Genomic DNA, 23028 nt, shown 5'->3' on the forward strand with positions numbered 1-23028 from the left:
CAGAGACCTGGTGGGACTCCACCTATGACTGGGCCACAGGTATAGATGGCTATACCCAGTACAGGAGAGATCGTGCAGATAAAAGGGGTGGGGGTGTAGCTCTCTATGGCAAGGATAGCTACACATCCCTGCAAGTTGACATTGGCACCCAGGGAGGATGACTAGAGACCTTCTGAGTTAAAAGACCCCCTAACCAGGAACAAGAGCTGGACCAGGAGTTCACCAGGGAACTGGCTGAGGCTGCACACTCTTGGTGCATGGTTGTCATGGGAGACTTTAACTACCCAGATATCTCATGGGAAGAGCACTCAGCCAAATCCGATTGATCACAAAGTTTCCTCATGTGCGTGGACGAGCTCTACCTGACTCAAGAAGTCTATGGGCCGACAAGAGGTAAAGCATTGTTGGACCTAGTACTGGCCAAAGGGGATGATCTAGTCAGTGACCTAAGAATCGATGGAACGCTGGGTGATAGTGACCATGAGCCGATCACCTTTACTATCCATTGCAAAGCTGGCAAGTCAGTCAGCAATACAGAAGTCCTCGACTTCAGGAAAGCAGACTTTGACAAGCTCAGTAGGCTAGTTGTCGAGGCCCTAAGGGACCATGACTCGACAGGAAGAGGAGTCCAAGAGGAGTGGTTGCTCCTCAAGGGAGCAATCCTGACAGCACAAGGCATGGCCATCCCATCTTGGAGGAAGGGTAGCAAAAGGGCACAGCAACCCCCTTGGCTCAGCAGGGAACTTGAGGACCTCCTAAGCCTAAGAGAGACTTATAAAGGATGGAAGGCTGGAATTATCACCAAGGAGGAGTACTCATAACTAGTCCGTACCTGCAGGGAGCGGATCCATCTGGCTTCACATATCAAGGATAATAAAAAGCCCTTTTTCGGATATGTAGGGAGTCGGAAAAAAAAGCAAGGGTAACATTGGACCCCTGCTGAACCAAATGGGACAACTGATTACAGACACCCAGAAAAAGGCCAACCTGCTTAATGGGTACTTCGTGTTGGTCTTTTATCAGCCCAATGGGACCGCCCTGCCTAGCATGACGTGGGACAGCCAGGATGAGGGTGTATTTATACGCAGCATCCGTGTTGATCTAGTAAAGGATCACTTTGAGAGGCTGGACTCCTTCAAGTCAGCTGGTCCTTACAGATTACACCCTAGAGTACTCAATGAGCTGGCAGGTGTCATAGCCCAAACTTTGGCAAAAATATTTGAAAATTTGTGGTACTCAGGTGAAGTACCTGAAGACTGGAAGAAAGCCAATGTGGTACCCATCTTCAAAAAAGGGCGGAAAATAGATCCCGGGAATTACAGCCCAATCAGCTTGACCTCAATCCCCGGTAAGATTCTGGAGAAAATTATCGAAGACACCCTTCTTGATAAGCTGGCTGAGGGCAACATGCTGAGGGACAGCCAGCATGGGTTTGTCGCGGGTAGGTCTTGCCTGACCAATCTCATTTCCTTCTATGACCAGGTGACATCACCTGGACAAGGGAGAAGAGATTGACATCATATATTTGGACTTTAAAAAGCCTTTGATCTGGTGTCCCATGACCTCTTCATGGAAAAAATTGGCCAATTGTGGGCTCGGCTAACCCACAGTCCGATGGCTGGGAAATTGGCTCCAAGGTCAGACCCAGAGAGTAGTAGTCGAAGGTAGCGAATCATTATGGCACTCCGTAACCAGTGGCATCCCTCAAGGCTCTGTCCTTGGACCAGTTCTCTTTAACATCTTTATCGACGATGTGGACATTGGTGTCAGAAACGCACTGGTCAAGTTTGACAATGACACAAAACTTTGAGGCATAGTGTCCACACCTGAGTACAGGCTAGTAATCCAAGCTGATTTGGATAAACTTAGTAAGTGTGTGGATACAAACCTGATGACATTCAATACCAATAAATGTAAGGTACTCCACCTTGGGGAAAAAAAACCTGCAGCATACTTATAAGCTCAGCAGTGCAATGCTTGCTAGCACCACTGATGAAAGAGACTTGGGGGGTCATTATTGACCACAAGATGAACATGAGCCACCAATGCAATGTTGCAGCTGGTAAAGCAAATAAAACTCTGGCTTGCATCCATAGATGCTTCTCAAGTAAATCTGACGATGTCATCCTCCCACTGTACTCGGCCTTGGTGAGGCCGCAGCTGGAGTACTGCATCCAGTTCTGGGCTCCACAATTTAAAAAGGACGTGGAGAAGCTTGAGAGAGTCCAGAGGAGAGCCACCTGCATGATGAAAGGGCAAGAGAATATGCCTTATGAAGAGTGTCCGAGAGCCGTGGGACTCTTCAGCCTGGAAAAGCTCAGGCTTAGGGGGGATTTGGTGGCTGCTTATAAGTACATAAGGGGTGTACATCAGGATCTGGGAAAACGTTTGTTCACCAGAGCACCCCAAGGAAAAACAAGGACCAACGATCATAAACTCCTTCAAGACTGTTTTAGGCTGGACATAAGAAAAACATTTCTTTACTGTCTGAGCCCCCAAGACCTAAAATAGACTCCCTCCAGAAGTGGTGTAGACACCTACTCTGGACTCATTCAAGAAACATTTGGATGCTCATCTTGCTGGGATCCTTTCACCCCAGCTGACTTTCTGCCCCTGGGGAAGGGGGCTTGGCTTGATGATCTTCAAGGTCCCTTCCAGCCCTAAAATCTATGAAATCTATTAAATCTATGAAAGCATGGAGGTTGGCACTAACCAACCTTACAGTGCCAATGGGATACTGGTGGAATCACCAGAAATTTGACCAGCATAAAGAAGTTATTTGAAGTGCTAAAGTGCTGTAAAATACAGTGCTTCAAATTTAATACCTCATTTAACAAGGGTTAATTTAAAGTTCTATACCCATTTTTAAATGGTGCAGACAAAAGTGAAGCTCCCCACTTGCTCCTGGTTAGCCTGAGCATCAGGGGGCCACAGGGGACAGGGAGTTCTCTTTCCCTGGTCTACTGCACAGTTAATTTACTACCTGTATTTACAGGTAGCAGCTAACTGCGAGTAGACTAATTTACTATGCAGTAAATGTGCATAAGTGTAAACAGTGATGCTTTGCTGCACAGTAGACTGTGTAGTAAAGTGTGTTGTGTAGACACACCCACAGGGAATCAAAATCTGCTTTTCCAGAAACCCAGCCTCTTCCCTCCCACAAGCTGTAACCCTGCAGCTTGAAGTGGATTCTGTCAGTGTTCTGCAAACAAAGTTTAGTTACTCAAGCTTTGTGGGGGCTTTTATGCGATGAGAACAGTCAGAGGTTTCATAAAACTTTAGAAAGTAATAAATGTTTATGAGCTCAGCAGTTTATAATGAATTTTGAGAAGTTTGAGAAGCTCAAATTTAATCTCACTTTCAATCAAGCTGTGTCAAATTTAGCTAAGAATTGCATGACAAGCAATCATGTTAAACTGCTACTATGTATCTGTTAATTATGATTTGTGTAGCATAATTTTGTATGGTATAATTCTGCTTCAGAATAGCAGTTTTTATTTTGTGTAAGGTAGAGATGGATGTCTGCTAAGTAAAGTGTTTACATTTTCCAAAGCTCTGCTTATGGACAACATGCAGTGCAATTGTAATTAGCTGTTTCATGGTATATATACCACAGGGGCAGCCTCTTCTATAACAACTGCTTAGCTCTTACTACATCTCCTCCCTCCAGACTGCCATCTTGTAGAAACTTTCTTCCCAGGATACCTTTTGGGATTACACCTTTATGACTGGCAGAGAGTAACAGCCACAGTGTTGAAGTGGCCATTTATAAATGAGATGCTACCTCCATCTTTCATAGATTCATAGATGTTAGGGTCGGAAGGGACCTCAATAGATCATCGAGTCCGACCCCCTGCATAAGCAGGAAAGAGTGCTGGGTTTAGATGACCCCAGCTAGATGCCTATCAAACCTCCTCTTGAAGACTCCCAGGGTAGGGGAGAGCACCACCTCCCTTGGGAGCCCATTCCAGACCTTGGCCACTCTAACTGTGAAGAAGTTCTTCCTAATGTCCAATCTAAATCTGCTCTCTGCTAGCTTATGGCCATTTTTTGTTGTAACCCCCAGGGGTGCCTTGGTGAGTAAAGCCTCACCAATTCCCTTCTGTGCCCCCAGGATGAACTTATAGGCAGTCAGAAGGTCGCCTCTCAACCTTCTCTTGCGGAGGCTGAAGAGGTCCAGGTGCCCTAGTCTCTCCTCATAGGGCTTGGCCTGCAAGCCCTTAACCATACGAGTGGCCCTTCTCTGGACCCTCTCCAGGTTATCCGCATCCCTCTTGAAGTGTGGCGCCCAAAATTGCATGCAATAGTCCAACTGCGGTCTGACCAGCGTTCGATAGAGGGGAAGTATCACCTCCTTGGTTCTGTTCATCATGCATCGGCTGATGCACGATAAAGTGCCATTAGCTTTTCTGATGACTTCGTCACACTGACGACTCATGTTCATCTTGAAGTCCACTAGGACTCCAAGATCCCTTTCCGCTTCCGTTCCACCAAGCAGGTCATTTCCTAGGCAGTAGGTATGCTGGACATTTTTCCTCCCTAGGTGCAGCACTTTGCATTTCTCCTTGTTGAATTGCATTCTGTTGTTTTCCGCCCATATGTCCAACCTGTCCAGGTCTGCTTGTAGTTGTTCCCTGCCCTCCGGCGTGTCTACATCCCCCCATAGCTTTGTGTCATCTGCAAACTTGGACAGAGTATATTTGACTCCCTTGTCCAAGTCACTGATGAAGACATTAAAGAGTATCGGTCCAAGGACCGAGCCCTGCGGGACCCCACTGCCCACACCCTTCCAGGTCGATACCGACCCATCCACTATGACTCTCTGGGTGCGACCCTCTAGCCAATTCGCCACCTACCGGACTGTGTAGTCATCCAAGTTAACTTGTTCACTAGTATGGTGTGGGATACCGTATCAAAGGCCTTCCTGAAGTCTAAGTACACGACATCAACCCCTACTCCTGCGTCCAGGTGGTTTGTAACCTGGTCATAAAAAGAGACTAGGTTAGTCAGGCATGATCTACCTGCTACAAACCCGTGTTGGTTTCCCCTCAGCATAATGTTTCCTGCCGGGTTCTCACAAATGTGAGCCTTGATAATTTTTTCAAAGACTTTGCCAAGGATGGAGGTGAGACTGACTGGCCTATAGTTGCCTGGGTCCTCCTTCCTCCCCTTCTTGAAAATGGGGACCACATTGGCCCTTCTCCAGTCCTCCGGGACCTGGCCCGTGCACCACGAGTGTTCAAATACTCCCGCCAGTGGCTGCGCAATGACATCAGCCAGTGCCTTCAGTACTCTTGGATGGAGCTCATCCGGGCCTGCCGACTTAAACGCATCCAGTTCCTCCAAGTGACTCTGCACCATCTCAGGGTCTATGCTTGGTAGTCTGGCACCCTGCTGCTGCCTCTCTACAATCCCAGTGAGAGACTTGTCGTGCCCCTCGCTTAGGAACACTGAGGCAAAGAACTCATTGAGGAGTTCAACCTTGTCCCCCCTGTCCATCACCAATTGCTTCTGCCCATTTAGTAGCGGTCCTATTCCTCCCTGGGCCTTCCTTTTACTCCCTATATATCTAAAAAACAATTTCTTGTTATCCTTAACTTGGGATGCCATCCTCAGCTCCATGGTAGCTTTGGCCTGTCTAACTGCCTCCCTACAAGCGCGAGCAGAGGAGGTATACTCCTCTTTAGTAATCTGTCCTCGTTTCCACTTTTTATATGCCCCCCTTTTAGCCCGTAGACTGCTCTGGATTTCTCTGGTCAGCCAAGGAAGCCTTTTGGCCCCTTTCCCCACTTTTCCCCACATCGGGATCGTCTCCCTCTGTGCCCGACGGATCATTTCCTTAAGGCACAGCCACCCTTCCTGGGCTCCCAACTCTTTAAAACTCTTACTCTGAAGGCATCCTTGACTAAACGCCTGAGTTCATTGAAGTCAGCTTTCCTAAAGTCCAGCACTTTCACCCTACTAGTTACTTTACCCAGTCAACAACGTCTTATGGTGAATTCTGTTATTTGGTGATCACTGTCCTGCAGGTGACCACTGATCTGTAGGTCTCCTACCATGTCATCCACCGTTGCCAATACCAGGTCCAGTAAGGCATGTTGGTTTCAGTTGGTTCTTGTGTATAGCTGTTATTATATTTTCCATTTTTTGTTTGAGAAGAGAGGACATGTTTAAACAGAACTTGGTTATTTTTTCTGCCATCGAAATCCCTGTATCTAACATTTAAAGTAGGTCTTTAAGGGTGCAGACAGAAGTTACATTTTTCACATGATTGGCACCTGAAAGCTCTTTGTAGCCATGCCATGACATACATGCACAGCTGCAGAGCACTTTTAAAGTGCACAAAAAAATAACACTGCTCAAATGAGGTATCAGATGAAGGTGCTCTGCTTTATTGTGCCTTAGAGAAACTGTGTTCATAGGGTTAATTTTTTGTGTGTTTGGGGTTAGGCTGATGCAGCCTAGCCCCACCCCTGGGACTGTTAGCAAGGAGGGAGGAGGAAGGGGGAAGCCAGCAGCAGTGTGCTGCTGGCTGAGCTTTTGCCCAGCCTGAGCTGGAGTGGGGCATGTATTGGAGCTCCCTTGCCTCACAGTCCCTCCCCTGCAGCCCCCAGGTCTGATCCACCCTCCCACCCTTCAGCTCAGGCTGGACAAGCTGGCAGCTTGTGCCGCTCCTTCCCCCCTGCTTTGCCCGGCCTGAGATAGGGGGGTTGATTCAGAGCCCCCATGCCTTGCAGGCCCAGCCCAGCTCCCCCCGCTGCCCCAGCCAGGGGTGTTGGGGGAGCCATGAGGAATGGGGGATTCTGATCTACCTGCTCCCTTCCAGCTCAAGCCGAGCAAAAGCCAGCTGGCAACACACTGCTGTTCTCCTTCCTCCCACCTCCCTCCCTCCTGACAGCCCTGGAGCTGGGGGTGGGGCTGGGAACAGGAGCAGATCAGCAGCCTCTTTGGAGATTGTTGGACCACCCCCACCTGCTGGCCCGGAGGGCCAGTGCAGGCAGCCAGCTAAATGTCTGTTGGGGGTGGGAGGAGTGCTCTAACTCATGGCACTTTATGTAAAGTGTCATGAGTTAGAGTGGGGGCGTGAACATCTGTCTGCACCCTAAATGCCCACTTTTCACTTCAAGTGACAGATATCTTTTTTCTAACACTGTGGTCTATTTATCTGCTTGAATTCAAATACAGATACAACTGTAAAGGCAACATAAGTTTGAAATGCTCATCCTAATAAGTAGAAAGTAAGGTGCCCTGATTTCAAACTTATGGTAAAACAGAAATGGTACCTTTTCCCTCCACTTCTGTGATCTGATATCAACCTGCAAGTCGTTGGCTTTGCTCATCCAATAAGGCAACAAGTTGAGATGATTTTGAAGTCTTTCCAAAGAACAGTTCTCCTCTCACTCCCCACCTCCCCTGTCCTAGTAGAAGAATGTGGATATTATGAAGAATAAAAAAATATTTTTCCCTTTTAGGCTCCAACCATGCTACTGCTTGTATTTAATACATGCTACTGCTTGTATTTAACTCTGTCAGTGAGCAGCCCCACCAAATTCACTTTCAGTAGGGTTACTCACATGCATGAAGATTAGCACTTATGTGATTGCAGAACTGTGCCATACTCATTTCTACCAGCCAGTGTACTGCTGCGCAAGAAAGACTAAAAGCAAGACAAGTAATGGTTACTGTTATTTCCCTATCATCTATTATAAGCATTTTGAAAGTAGCAACCACTGTAATAACTAGACCCCATCACATACTTCAAAAAGTACATCAATGAGCCTCCAAAAGAAACCAGTTCCTGTGGTTAGTTTGAGATGGCTAATTTATTTTAGGAGCAGGTTATCGTGGCCATTTTACAGTGATGTTAGAATGCCTGTTGAAAGAGAGCAAATCCAGGGTTTACGGTTTAGGTGTTAATAAATGGTGAAACCAAAGGCACTTCACAAGGGATTCCTTACTGTTGGTTCGATAGGTTTGAATGCAGGCCCAATATGCTGCAGTTTTCTTTTTAAACATACCTAAGAGATCAGTGGTCTTTGACACAGCTGGGTCTTAACCCACCTAGTGAAGACATTTAAAATAAGAACTGAGATCTTAAACTGTGTCCAGACCAGGCTGGCAACCAACAGGAGTACAGAATGGTGGTATAATGGGCCCTGTAGCGGAGAGAGAGCCTGCAGGTTGTCTGTAGGTTGTGGGTGCCTTTTGTATGGAAATAAAGCAAAGCAATCCAGTTTTAAAGAGATAAAAGGACAATAGAATTGTGCCAAGTGAGACATCAGATCCTGCAAGTGTGGCTGTAGAGCCCAATTCTTTAGTGGTAGTGCCTCCCCTACTTTTCTACTGTTACCTACGTGGAAAACAACAGGAAGTCAAGACTACAATGTTATTCCATGTGCATAAATGTGGCTAAATTGGACCCTGAAGCATTGACCCAAAACACTGATCTTGTCTGTGAATTGGAGGAGTGATTTTTATAAGCAGAACAAACAAGTAATTATCATTTTTCTTTCTTTCTTTTTTTTTGTAGAACTCTTAATCAAAGGTCACAGGAACCTGATTCTTTAAGTCTGTCCTGTAGCTGCCAACTGCATCCAAGAAGAAAGGGTATGAATTTTAGCTTGGATGAAGAACAGGAAAGACTTGAATTAATGGGCAGTTCTCAGTGAATTAATGTGTCAAAAAGGATAAGGGTGCAATAGGCTGGATTTTAGTCACCAGGCCTATCTATTTTCCTGTGATTAGAACTAATATCAATGCATTGTGCCAATCCAGCCAAGCTGCAGAAAGTTATCTTGCTTCAGAAATCTTATGAATGGATTGACAAACAGGAAGTCCTCAAGCATAGACCATTCAGGCCAGTGCATGCAAATGGGACACTGAATAAGTGAATGGGGCAGTTCGCACATCTTAGAACTAGAGGGCTAATTTAAGGTTCTACTGAGATTTGAGCTCAAAACCTCTCGTAAAATAAACTAAGGAAATACAGACTAGATGAAAGTACTGGAAGGTGGATATAGAACTTATTGAATCGCTGTAGCCAACAAGTAGTCTTTAGTATCTCTGTGTCTAGCTGGAAGGAGTTATTGAGTGTGGTTCCCCAGGAGTCTATCCTGGGCCTGATTTTATTACCTTCATTAATGATTTAGAGCAGCCCATGTGGCCAATGAGGGGTTAAACTGTTCTCTCCCAGGTGCTGCTCTCCTCAGGGCTCTGGCTGCTGCTGCTGTTGGAGCCTCCCTCCCTAGTTTGCCTTGCAATTCCTGTCCCAACCCCTGGAAATAGGACAGCAAGTCCTGAGGAGCCTGGGACTTTGTAATCCAGGTGGCAGGGGATCCTGTGTGCTCACAGGAGCTCAAGGTGGCTTGGCAGTGGGAGCTCAAGGCAGGGGGAGTCCGGGGGCGACCTCATAGTGGCAAGGGAGCCCCCTTGTATGTGTGGGGGTGCATTGCAGGGCAGCTTGTATGGCAGTGGGAGTTGTGGTAGGTCGCATGGCGATGGCGGGAGTGCAGGGAAGACTTCATGATGGTGGGGGAGCCCATGTGTGCACATGGGGTGCATGGCAAGGGAGCCCACACAGCATGCAGCCACCACTTCATGCAGCCTCTGGCCACTGAGAAGCTGGACAGCCCTGATTTGGAGGAGGGGACTGAGTAAATTTGCAGACAGTGCCATGCTGGGTGGAGTTGCATCTACTCTGGAGGGGAGGGATAGGATCCAGAATGATCTGGATAGACTGGAGAAATGGTCAGAAATCAATCAAATGAAATTCAGTAAGGACAAGAACAGAGTCCTGCTCTTGGGAGAGAACAATTGCATACACAAATACAGATTAGGAAAGGACTGGCCAAACTGCAGCACTGTGGGCTACAATGGACCATAACCTGAATATGATAGTTTAGTCAGAAACAATTCTGCTTTGAGCTGGAGATTGAACTACATGATATCATGAGGCCATTTCCAATGCTACTATTCTATTATAGCCTATTCAATATTCTATAAACAATATTCTATCGTTTGTGACTGGGAGAAGATTTTGGCAGGCATCAGTACATCAGTTTATGCCCTGTTCATATTTTTGAGATTTTTCTTCCTAAGATAGAAATCTTTCTTTTTTGTTGAAAGTTCATGGAAAAGGGTGCCATGAAGCCCAAGTTTACAACTTCTGAGATAGAGCAACAAAAGTAAGTTACTAGTCCAGCAGTAAATGTCAAGACGTCAAAATTTTTAGAATTCCTTCAATACTCCTTTTATACTATAAAAACAATATATTATGACTTTGGATAGCAGCACAGAAAAAACAACAATCCTTTTTTACGTTAAAAATAACAGTGGTTTCTCTTTATGATGATATTCCATCCCAAGCAATAAATGGAGATAATATTTTTCAAAACTAATTGCACCATACTGCTTAAAGTTTATGGTTGAATTTTGGAAACAGACCACCCATGTTTCTAATATGCCTTTCTCGTGTTTGTTTCCTCCTCTTAGCTTCTCTAGGAATATTGCCCTGGGTTCAGTGACTTAGCCTAATGTTTTTATAATGGAGAAGGAGGCAAGCCAGCTGGAGAAGGACCATGTCCATCATGTGTATGAGAAAATTGCTCCTCACTTCAGTGACGCACGCTACAAAGCTTGGCCAAAGGTACAGAAATTCATTTCAAATCAAGAACTGGGCAGCCTGATTGCTGATATTGGTAAGTTGGTTCACTCATCAGGTTGATAACAATCAAAGGCAGATACATCTGCTGTGTATGTTAAACAATACTATAAAGAGGGAGATGATCAAGGCCACTTTGGTGTAGGTTTAGGGTTTGATATAAGTGCTTACCTGTAAAATCAAAGCAGAGTTTAGAACTGGCCAGTGTCTTTTTAATTTTCATAGGCTACAGACTATCAAATTTGCCCCATTCTCCCTTTTCATAATGTACCAGCTTCCAAAGCCACTCACAAATAAATGCAAACAGTGTATCAGTGCCCCTTTCCCATTACCAACTGTTATGGGAAGTTATACAAGAACTAAACAGCTGTGCAAGAGGTTACTGATATTTTCCTACATTTTTACTTCTAAGATGTTGCTAGCAGATATGGAAGTTAACAGGCTGAAGAACATAAGAAGTTAAAATCGTCTGTTGTTCTAAAGCCTGGTAAGCCAGGACCCTGCCAGTGCAAGCTTCCCTTTGCTGCCTAGAAGGACAACATGTCATGATTGGGTGATGGCTTTGCTATTATTCCTGTTAATTCTGTAAGAAGTAGTTTTTGAAAAGGACATGAATTGTGGTATGGACACCTGTCCACTGGAAACTGAACCTTTGACCACCAAAGAAACCGTTTGATATGGCCCAAATCCTAGTCTCTACTGACCTACACTGGACTCAAAATAAAAAGAAATAGCTTCTCCACTCCTAAACCTTTCCAACCCATTTTGTTGTTTCCTTTCCACTCTAAGAAAGTTCATAAAACAGTCAATGATAACAGCTTGAGTGGAGAACATAACATGTCCAGGGGTTACAAAGACTCGACTACAATGCCCTGCCAGTCCATCCTAGTCTTGATCCTGGTCTTAACACATTTGTTTCATTTTGGGGCCTTCTCCTAAGTAAGTATGGCTATTTCACAGTGAGTTTTTTTGTGTGTATGTGTGTATGGTGACCAAATACATATGCACTGTGAACCAACTTAATTTTACCTCTGTCAAAACAGAATTTTAACTTGAGGTTTTCAGAAATGAAAGGTTGTTGTGTTAACTGAATGCACTTGCTGCCCCCAGCTTAAACTAGCCTGCACTGGGTTTGTTTGTTTGTTTTTTAATAACAGACCAACAAGCAAGAGATGAGAAAAGAGATCGAGTAACTTTCTTATATGCAATTTGATAACATGCTTTTACAAACTCTCTTATTTAACAGTGCACAGATTCAGATAACTAAAACTTATTTTAATATGATAGCCTAAAACAGGTCTGAGCTAAAGTTTAATTACATCGTTTATGCACAGGATTACTGTACTTTGGGAAGAGAAAACCGCATGGAGATACCAAAAAAAGGTTGTTGTGGTCTTCATAGTTGACATAGCAACAGCTATTAGCAGCAGTTAACAACAAAACAATGGATTTAATGACTTGGTCTAATTGTGACTTAATCACTTAGTATTCTAATTTATCTATCAGACTTCCAATATAAGGGAATAATTCAAAGTGGTGCTAAGACTGTAGGGTGCTTCATTTAGTATTTTTGGTCTCTTTCAACCAAAAAAGCAGTGACATCATTAACATAACATGCTATTGATTCTGTATGCTACAGAAAGGCCAATTGCTCTCTGGCAATTCCATCTGAACAGATACATTCACACAGCAGAGAGCCTACTAGACAGATGAGACCATCTGCCCCCATTGTGCTAAATGGCAAATGGCAAGATGAATTCTTCAATTTGTTTTTTCTTTCAATGGGCGGAGCTTTACAAACTACTGAGGTTAATCAAGGGCACTTCTCATCACTTACATCAAGATAACATCTTCTGCACAGAAACTGAATGACAGTCTTTCTTCCTCCTCTCTTTTCAGGCTGTGGAAATGGCAAATATCTCCATATCAATTCGAAAGTCTATAAACTGGGCTGTGATTACTGCTTCCCTTTGGTAGAGACAGCAAGAAATGATGGCCATGAAGTAATGCTATGTCATAGCCTATGCCTACCATATCGGAACGAGTGCTTTGATGCTGTCTTATCCATTGCTGGTAAGTACCTGGACATTGGTGTTTTCTATAAACCAAATCTTCAAAGGGATTCCTGTTACTTATTGTTGATATCTAATGTGTTTTGAGCTTTTAGCCTGGCTGCACAATGCCTTCCAGTCTTAGAAGTGGCCAGTCTTACTTTACAGCTTGTGTAGTACACATCTTGTGATGTTACATCACTACAAAACAGAACTTGCATCACCATACTAGTAACTTCATCAGGTAAGTTGTACTGGTATGAATCTTGTTTTGTACTGGTGCAAGCACACCATGTGTGGGAGGTTGCAAAATCCTATTGACAGTGCCTTATTTTAGTTTTTCGCAGTGGTATGAATTTGAAATGTGGATACTAGTCATCAGGAAAATAGAATGGAAGCTGTTCAGCAGCTAGCATAGCAGTCTCCAGAAAGAAAATGAACACGTAGAGCGGGAGAATGGAATGGAATTTCAGGCCCATTTCATTCAGCTGGAACTATAAGAGGTCCTGCCATTTTAATAGCTATTCAAGACATTTAGGATTGGTATTCTAAAGATTTTTCCCTGCTGGGATTTTAGGATTTTGGTAGAACACAAGAGTGATGAGTACCCCTGAAACTTTTATAGGTTTTTTTATACTTTGGGAACAGCTGTATGTTTTGAAAAAGTATTTTATCTAACCAAGGGCATAGAGTAGGTTGTTTAGGCTGGGGGAGATCGCTTGTTGCCTAGTTGCTTAATTGCTGGCCTTGCTAGAGGGAAAGCCATATCAGCAAGGTCCCTAAGGAGTTGGAAAGGAGGGTTACTGGCTGAGCTTGCTGAATAACAGGTGCCACATCAGCAAATTACACTGTCACAAAGGCAAGTTCAAACTGACTAGGGAGGGGTCTTAGCTAGGGTGAAGTGCGCATGGACCAAAAGGGGCAACCTACAGTAACTGCATAGCGTGTAAAGCTAGAAGAGGCTATATAAGGCTAATGCCCACTTGGGTGGGGGTGCTTGCTTTGCGAACGATTGCCAAGCACCGCTTTCTGCGCAGAAATAAAGTTTAAGTTGGATCCTTCACCCCTGTGTGTTTATTGGCACAAGCGTACCGGGCACAAACTCACTGTCCTTTGGGGACAACAAGAGGAAGAGAAGACCGAAGGGGAGTTAACTTACCTTTTGCTTGGTTAGAAAGTGGCATGCTTACCATTTGGAGAGGTATAAAACCTGTACTAGCCCATTCAGATCAGGTAATTACAAGCTAAAATTCATGTTTACATAAGCAGAAATGGGCACATGGTAGCTGAATACTTTAGAAATAGGACACTGTTGGTTTTGTACAACTAAGCTAAAGCTTTGAGTGAAATCCTGCAATGGCATACTTAAATTCTGCATAAAGCATCTTGCTGTTCAATAAATTGTGACCAAAGTTAGTCATGTCAGTCCTTGGGCTAGACTAAAATTAAAAATATTAATTCATTTTCTCATCCTGTCTATTCATAGCAGTCACTTGCATGCCATCAACCTGTCCCTCTCCTTATTCTCTTTAAGGCCTCTCCCCTTTTCTTTACCTGCCCTTTGTGACTCACCCTTGCTACTTTAATGGAGATTTCAAATGAGATTGAGGCTACAGAATGTCTTAATCTTTCTTTGCCTCTCTTCAGAGGCTGAAAGGCAACCTCTGTTCTGGTGCTGCTTGCATTAAATTATGTAGCCAATTATCCACAAAGCAAGTGACTATTTAAAAGCAGGATTTATTAATGATGGACTAAGAAAAGAAAAGAAAAAATAACTGTTTGCTAACCTAGCTTTACTTTTCTCATGAGCTGAATAAGCCGAGACAACTCTTTGCTTAGTTAAAACAAAATGAAATGTGAATAGTTTGCATATCTCAGAGTCAGTGGCTGTTAAGCCTGACACTTCCTCCACTCCTTTCTCAGACAGCTTCTTTTTCAGTCCCACAGGACTTTGTTTTTCAAATCCCAGGTCCATGTTAAGTCATTGGATATTCAGAGAGGTTTTCAGAGTTCATTATCATATCAGATACAGCATTGTGTTGTGTTCTATAAAGGTTTTCATACCATGTTCATAACCATCACCTTCCAGTGATGAATTAAGCAGTGTGACTAATATCTGTCACATGCTTGTTCTCTCATCCTTTCCCCAGGGGGAGAAATGTGTGCAGTGTAGCATTCTGTTTCAATTTTTTTTAATAATGTGTTGCTATATGTCTATGTTACAAAAAAGAAGGTTAAAAACATGTACATTGCACTTAATGTAGGGCAGTACGGTAGGGAAGAGGGTTTGCCTTTGGTTTCTGTGGCAGTTTATTTCATAGTGTGGTTGACCCCTGAAGGTAAAAACAGACTGTAACAGTTGAGTTGGTTCTGACTGATCATGTCAAAACCAGAGAGCCCTATAGCCCTTTCCCCATACAGCTTAAATGGCTTTCAAAATTGTTGCAGGAAAAAGTATTATCTTAGATACTTAACAAGTACTTAAAGTGGGACTCTCAAATGTATAGGTCTGTAGGATTCCAGGATAAAAGGCTTTGTCCCTGGAGAATTCCATCCTCTGTTTTTCCTCTGAGAAAGCTTTGTCTCCTGCACAGATAAGCTTTACCCTTATTGTAGTGAGTTTCATTGTGCCTCAGAAATGAAGTTACCCATCCTGAAGCTCTTGCTGATCTTTTATACAGATTAGACCTAGATCCCTGAGGTCCCAGAACTGGTTTCTGTGGGAAACCAGTGTAAGGAGGATGAACTTGATGAAGTAGCCTGTGTTGCTGGGGAAACATTCTGCAGTATTCTGTAGTAGCTGGAGTTTAGTAAGCACTAAGCCCATGTGTGTTGTATTGCTGTAGCTCATCCAAGAAGTGGTAAAGGCATGCATAAATTAAGGCAAGGTGACTGATCACCCATATGGGATGAGATTTCCTAGCCAACCAGAGTCTGTGGAAAGCATATATTACATATGCTGTTATGTGAGAGTTTAGCATCAGCAAGGAATCAAAGAGCATGCTATGCTGCAGACAGAATTGACCAGTTGTGGGCATTTTCAACTAAAAGAAACTGCAGCGTGGCTGCACTCTCTATCATGCTTTCCTCTGCCCACCACCATCACATGTATCTTGCACAAGTTCTGCTACAACCATCTGTTCTATATCCATGAGTTGATCTCATCTAAGTTCTGCTCCATATTGATGGTAGTCGTGATAGAGCTGCCAACTCATGTGATTTCTATAATGAGTTTCAAGCTATTTGATGGTTGTTCCCTCTCCCCTCCCCACCAAAATCAGAAGCTCTGTGAGAATCTCAGCTGATTGTATTGTTTTTAAAAAACCTTCTAGTCCTTGCGAGTGCTAATAAACTTGAAATCGGGGTTCAAGCTCACTAAAAAAGTTCAAAACCCAAAATATGAATGAAAATAGCTTATAAATTAATTATTTATTTATTTATTTACAAATCTCACCATTTTAAAGCTACCTTATGATTTCTGAGACCTTGGGGTGCAGTGCAGCAAGCATGCCTAGTTTCTGTTTCTCACCCTTCTTCAAGTAATCAGTTTGGTCAAACCATAAATAGGTATGGCTAAATATTTGCATTCCAACCTCCATGGGATTATCTAGGGAGGAAGAAAAGGTCCTTTAGTGATGCAAAGGCCAGGTCTACACTGGAAACTTTTGGCATTTTTTGGGTCCTGGGGGTTAGGAGATGAGCTGCAGTTGAGATCCACTGCATCTATGAAGCTTGTCTCCCCTAGAAGAGCTCCTCCCAGCCCTGGCACTGTTTAGAGAATGGGAGGTGGGGAAAGGAATGAAGGGAGCTTATTCTTAGGGTTGCCCAGCCAGCACTGGAGGGTGAGGGCTCCAATCCACCTGCCCTATCCTCCAGCACTGGCTGAACAACACCCAGAATGAGCTTCCTCCACTCCCTTCCCCTCTCCCATTCCAAAGACAGCATAGGGAACAGGGCTTGGCTGTTAGCCAAGCCCTGCTCCTGGCTACAGTGACAGACGTTAATAAAGGCACTCCATTTTGGAGCACCTTCATCTGAATCCTTATATAATGAGGGTTTAGACTGCCATGCGATTGGGCATTTTTAAGATTGTTGGTTGTAGCTATGTTGGTCTAAGGACAGGCAGACAAGGTTCTTTGGGTAAATGTGATAATCTTTTATTAGACCAACTAAGTAGTTGGAAAAATTGTTCTTTACAAGCTTTTGAGCACAAACACCTTTCTTCAGGCATACATATGTCTGCTGGTGTTGTGTGTTCTCCATGTTAGAATAGAAGCCAATATGCAAAATGCAGGTCTGTGAAAATGCAAATGTGTGGCAGTGAGGATCAGAGGGAATGGGAGACAATAGGTGTGACACAGGTAGGTGGGGGAGGGGAAGGGGAAAGGGAGGAATGTTGAACTGGTGATAGAATGTAGCTGGTGAAATCCAGACAGGTTACCTGGGGTTACTATGTGCCATAAATCCAATGTCTGTATTTAGTCCATGCTTTTTTGTATCCAGTAGATACAAAAGTGAAGTTTGTAGGCTTGTCTACAAAAGGTGTTTTCTAAATTTCCTTTGAGGATTAGAACTGAGAGACAGGAGAGAGAGTGGTTGTCTTGTGAGAAGTGTGCACCCACAGATAATTGGATATTTTTGTCTGATAGATTTTCACTGTGCGTTCACTCTGATACGCTGTTGTAATTTGGTTTCTTCTACATATTTTCCATCAGAGCATTTAGTGCACTGGATGAGATGTATTACATTTCTGGAGGTGCAGGTGTAGAATCCAGGAATGGTGATGGTTGGCATATTGTGGTGCCCATAGCTGTGCCCAGGGTCTGGAAGAACTGTTGGTTATTGAAATCAAAGTTGTTGTGTGAGGATGAGTGTATAAGTTTAGTAATATCTTTAGGTCTGTACTCTGAGTAGTAATCTTGCTCCTGATTCTGTTTCAATAACCAACACTTCCTCCAGACCATGGGCACAGCTATGGGCACCAAAATGACGCCATAATATGCCAACCATCATCATTCCTGGATCAGCGTGAAGGGTGTTTATGCCTGAAAGCTTGCAAAAAACATTTTTTCCAACTACTTAGTTGGTCTAATAAAAGATTATCACATTTACCCAAATAACTTTGTCAGACATTTTTAAAGCACTTCCAATGCATAGGTGTAAAGCAGTTTCAGTGGCCGTTCACGTGACAAACTCGCATCTTTTTATGGCCCATTTGGAGTGCCCTAGGGGTGCTGCCACTGACTTTGCTGGTGATAGGACTGGCACCCATGTGTTTCTATTGCTCTGGAATTATTCCAAATTTCAGTGTAGTGCTGGATCCACTAAGCACATATATAGCTCTTTCATGAAGCTTTCTTTCTCCTGCTGCATATGGATGGAGCCTTTTTAAATTCACCCATGTATGGAGTCTTGGATTACCTAAGATGAAGTGAGAGAGAGGAAAGGCTTTTTCTTTTAATTAAGATAAGTCATTTCTTCCCTCTAGACTCAGAGGTGGAGCCTTCACATTTCCCCCTTCTTAATAGAAGTCAGATAGTCAAAGTGAGTAAAGTCATTTATTTTTATTACCAAATTATCTCATTAATCCTTTTGTCCCACTGGAAAGAAAGAAGCTGCTGGAATGAAGAGTAGCAAGTGACCTTCCTTAAAGTTAATGTCAGGATCTGAAAGTTAACTTCAGAATAATTTGTGATTTTTCTGGCTGATGCAACAAATTTAAATGTGGAGAGCTAGATCCTAAACTTGTATAAATCTGCTTATGAAATTAATGGAGCAGAAGTAGGGTTTTCGCAGACACGTCTTCTTTTTTGGCCCCCTGTCCAGGTAGGTTTTTAAAATGCAAGTAAATATCTGGGTTTTTGCTTTGCCTCTGGCACTTCCAGCTTGGGCTAGGGGCAGGGGGGCGGCAAGGTGATTGGCTCTCAGGTGATTGGCTGCTCTATGTGTGAGCCCAGGAGCTGCTCACAGGTAAGAGAGAGACAGTGTGTGTGTATGTGTGCATGCATTCACGCACTGGGGTGCGAGCTGCATGGGCAGCAGAGCTGGGGGGGGCAGGTGGCTGTGGGTTGGGAGCAAGGGGCAATGGCAGGGCTGGGGGGGCAGGGGGTTGTGGGTCAGGAGAGAGGGGCAGGAGCAGGGCTGTAGGGCCTGTGGCTTAGGAGTAAGTGCTAGAGTCAGGACGCAGGCATATCACAGCTTCCCTTCCACCCGCATCATATACTCCTTTCCCCTATCCTCCCCCATCCACCCCCGTCCCACTCCTCCTCTCGTCCTCTCCTCACCGCCTCCTCCCCTTCAAGCTCCTCTTCTCCCTCTCCCCCACACAGGTGTCCCCTTTTTGATACTGGAAATATGGTAACCCTAAGCAGAGGCGACTCGCACAAGCTGAGGATTCAGTCTAGAGTTGCTGCAAAAGCCATTCTATCCATACTTCCTTTTTAGATGGCAAAAATTTAAACAGGTAGGCAGGATCTCTTGGGAACATTCTAAGGGAAAATAAGTTCAGGAGAACTGCCAGATACTAAAAGAGACCACATGAAAGACAACCGCAAGCTATCCTGATGTCAAGGGATGATAGGAGGTATAGTAATAGACCAATATGGCTGCCTCTGAAGCTCTTTAATAACCTGAAATCAAAGAGAAATTGACCAAAAAGTGTGGGGGGGGGGGGGGGAGGATAAAAGAATAGTGCAAACATGTAGGCATGAAATCAGAAAGGCTTTGTATCAGAAGATACAAAATAAGTTACAGTTAACAAGAGAGAACACAGACAATAAGAAAAAGTAAGAAGAAGAGGAAAGAAATAATATAAAGGAAATAGGGATGTGAAAGATTAAACATTTAAACGGTAAGTATGTTTACAGCAGTAATGCTTTATCAGTTAATGTGTAGCATGGGGGGCAGTCCTGTGGGGAAGGGAAAAGGCACAGTGCGGCAGGAAGAGGAAGGCATCAGAGCAGGCAGGAGGGAGAGGAGACTAGTAGCAATAGCTAGTCTGCTCCCTCCCTCCCAGAGTGCTGGTGGCTGCAATGGGCTGGGAAAGCCTCTCACTTATTGCTGCCAGCTGCGGCTTCATGTGAGCTGTGTTTTGTGATGCATCTTGCAGCCACCTCTTTCTGCCCCCCTGTCAAAGGCCCCAGGGAGCGGCTCCCAGCAGTAGCTGTGTCGGAGCAGGTCTGTACATGGCCCCTGGCTCCCTGATCTGCTGTGGGCCAGTGGCTGTGGCCCATCCCTTGCAGCAGGGTACATGCTGGCCTGGGGCTCCACACCACCCCCGGCCAGAACTAGGTACGTGTTAACAGTTTAACCAATATAATTAGAGGAGGTTAAATGGATAATTTTTAAACAATATTTATACCTGTAAAAAAGAAAGTATATATGGAAGGAGAGCAAAAAATAAGTGATACAGAGAAAGCTGAAGTTATTCAATGCCTGTTTAACTTCAGTCTTTAAAAGAAGTTCAGTTGAGACCCAATAATTAATGCAATTCATTTTAATAACGGCATAGGAACGGACAACAAAGGGATAAGAGCCAGAATGTGAAAGAACAGGTTAAGGACTATTTAGATAAGTTAGATAAGTTCATATCAAGAGCCTAATGAAACTCTAGAGCACTCAAAAAAACAACTGGAGCAATCTCTGAACCATTAGTGAGTATCTTCAAGAATTCATGGAGGATGCGGGAGGTCCCAGAGGACTGACAAGGGCAAACAGGACCTCATTTTTTTAAAAGGGGAGGAAGAATCAACTGGAGAAACAGAGCAGTCAGCCTAAGTTTTTTATATGTGGGAAGATGCTCGAACAAATTACTAAAATCATTTAATTTATGACAACTTGAAAATAAGATGTTAAGAAACAGCTGTCATTTGTGAAGAATAAATTATGATAGGACAACCTAATTCCCTCCTTTGACAAGGTAACTGGCTCAGGGGATGAAGGGGAAGCAGTTGATGTTGTCTTTATCTTTAGTAGGGATTTTGATGCATCTGTTAGAACATGCTTATAAACAAAGGAATTGTGGACTAGATTAAATAGCCATAAGATAATTGCATCACTGGTTGAAAAAATTTACTGAAAGAGCAGTTACCAATGGTTCACTGTACAACAGGGAGGACTTCAGGTCAAATCTTGCATGATTAATCAAGTCTGCTTTGATGCGCTGTACAAGCACCCTGTTCTGTTTAGCTAATGCACATTAAAATAGGCTAATGCACATTTATCTAGTACTACACAATGGAGGTACTAGATTTAATCTGCATTACCTAAAGCACATTAATTGAACATGTAGAAACACTAAAGTGTATGAGAATTCATCCCTTTGCATCCACTCCATTTTTACTGTGCATCCACTTTACTATGTAGCAAACAAAGCGTCTGTCCCCTTTGAGCAAAATCTAGATTGGCCCATTAAACCAAGGATCAGCAACCTTTTCCTGGCACAGGCCACACTTTGTAACCTGGCCTCCTTTGAGGGTCACAAGTCTTCACCCCCCCCAGAGAGGAAAACCACCTGGACTTATCATCACTGCTGATCCCTAACCACCTGCAGCCAGGGTAAATACAGATGCAGTGAAGCAGCAGACTTCACAGTGGAGTGGAGCACTTTGGAAGGAATGGGCAGTACAACACAGTTCCTGCAATTAGTGTAACATAGATAATAATTTAATTACTTCAAAAATCCTTTGCAAGTCTTCATAATTCCCTAGGAAGCTTCTTGCCCAAAGTAAAAAACGCAGGGCCAGATTCTAATCTTAGTAATATTGATGTAAATTCATAAGTAAATCTGATGGATTTACAGCACATTTACGCCCATGTAACATAACAGCATGTACTACCCTAAGAAAACAATGACAGTTTAAGTACCTACAGACCACTTTGTCTAATAGCTGGAAAAGGATCTCGCCCCTAAGTTTTAGACACTCTAATCATGCACACACTTAAGGTGTACATAATGGTTATTCATATGAGCAGCCCACTTTTAAAGACAGTCGTCACCTGAAGTCAGTGGGAGCACATCAGAGTAGAACCTCAAGCACATGCATAAATGTTTGCAGGCTCTAAATCTGTCGATCAGACACTTGTATTCATTTCATGAGCTTTAGATAAAGCACCACTGCCACCATTTTGAACACACACACACACACATACACACTCACTCTCTCTCTCTCTCTCTCACTCACTCCTGGAGCATGTGTAAAAATGCCCTTAGATTCCTTCTACAAGAGGAAGGGAAACCAATATTTAATTAACCATTATGGCAACACTCAGAGATGCCAGTTAGGATTCTGGTCCCATTGAGGAAGGTAGGGTGTAAACACATGCAAAGGCACCCATCCCTTATTTGTCTAACTTGTAACTCCATTGGAAACAATATGCAATAAGTGAATGCAACAATCAGAGGAGTGGAAGGAACAGTACATAAATAATGAAAATAGGATCACCTGGTTAGATAACCTGGCCTGGATATAGATTGATGATTCATAGCATTTCAAGGTCAGCTGGTAGTTGTTGTTGTTGTTGTTGTTAAAAACAGCAATAATAATAAAAATGATAATAATACCAACAACAGTAATAATAATATGTTAATAAAATTAGCAATCCCTAATTGGCTATGGCAACTCCATTATGCATCAGAGGAAACAGTAATAGCAGTACTATGGGATGCTGCTGCCAATTGTCCAGTATCCTAGCTGCAATGGTCCCGAAAATGTGAGAGGCAAAGATTTTTATTTGTTTTTTGTTTTTTGTGATGCCTTCTTAGACAATATGTGTCTATGTTAGATAAGCTTTAGGGCACAAACTTCCCTTCCTCAGTTTCTTGTCTCCAGTATCTTGCACAGAACTGCTGTCCTACTTAGTGTATTGGTGGAATTTTTGTTATACGTTATGGGCCTGTTAATTATCTCACAACACTGAATTCTGTGGTCCAGTGCCCCTTGCACTGATAAATGTTTGAAAAGAAATGAGTTAAAATGCAAGTTTATTCTAATGGGTAATAAACAGATATTGCTGCCTGCAGTGTCCCAGAAAGCTTGACTGTTCTTACCCAGACTTGTTCCTTCTCATCATCTAGGAATTAGTTTTACCCAAAAAGTCCTCATTTTTGAGGTGCTCTATCTTGTGCTAACTCCTGCAGCATAAACTGGTGTCAGGCCATAATTGGGCCTTATGTTTTTCCAGGTTTCCTCTAGACTGACAGTGGCCTCTTGAGCTCTTCTCAATGTAATAATTCATTTTAGACTGTAATTGGCTATCAGTGGTCTTATTACTGTTGTCATGTTGACAGTATATCTGTGCTTTAAATCTTAGCTACTT

General features: G+C 43.5%; 1 protein-coding gene across 9 annotated transcripts in view; it reads left to right on the top strand.

Moving 5' to 3' along the window:
* Positions 1-23028, top strand: part of LOC132244636 (probable tRNA methyltransferase 9B) — an 88356-nt gene that overhangs the window by 55164 nt on the left and 10164 nt on the right. For 4 of the 9 annotated variants that reach the window (XM_059716610.1, XM_059716541.1, XM_059716519.1 and 1 more), the window contains 3 exons: positions 8531-8607; positions 10492-10697; positions 12560-12733. In XM_059716610.1, the coding sequence (XP_059572593.1) occupies positions 10544-10697; positions 12560-12733 (328 nt within the window). In that variant the 5' untranslated portion in view covers positions 8531-8607; positions 10492-10543. The other 5 variants (XM_059716756.1, XM_059716793.1, XM_059716714.1 and 2 more) reach the window with 5 other exon arrangements.

The sequence above is a fragment of the Alligator mississippiensis genome, chromosome 1 (assembly GCF_030867095.1).
Source record: "Alligator mississippiensis isolate rAllMis1 chromosome 1, rAllMis1, whole genome shotgun sequence".
In the NCBI taxonomy this organism is placed as follows: domain Eukaryota; kingdom Metazoa; phylum Chordata; order Crocodylia; family Alligatoridae; genus Alligator; species Alligator mississippiensis.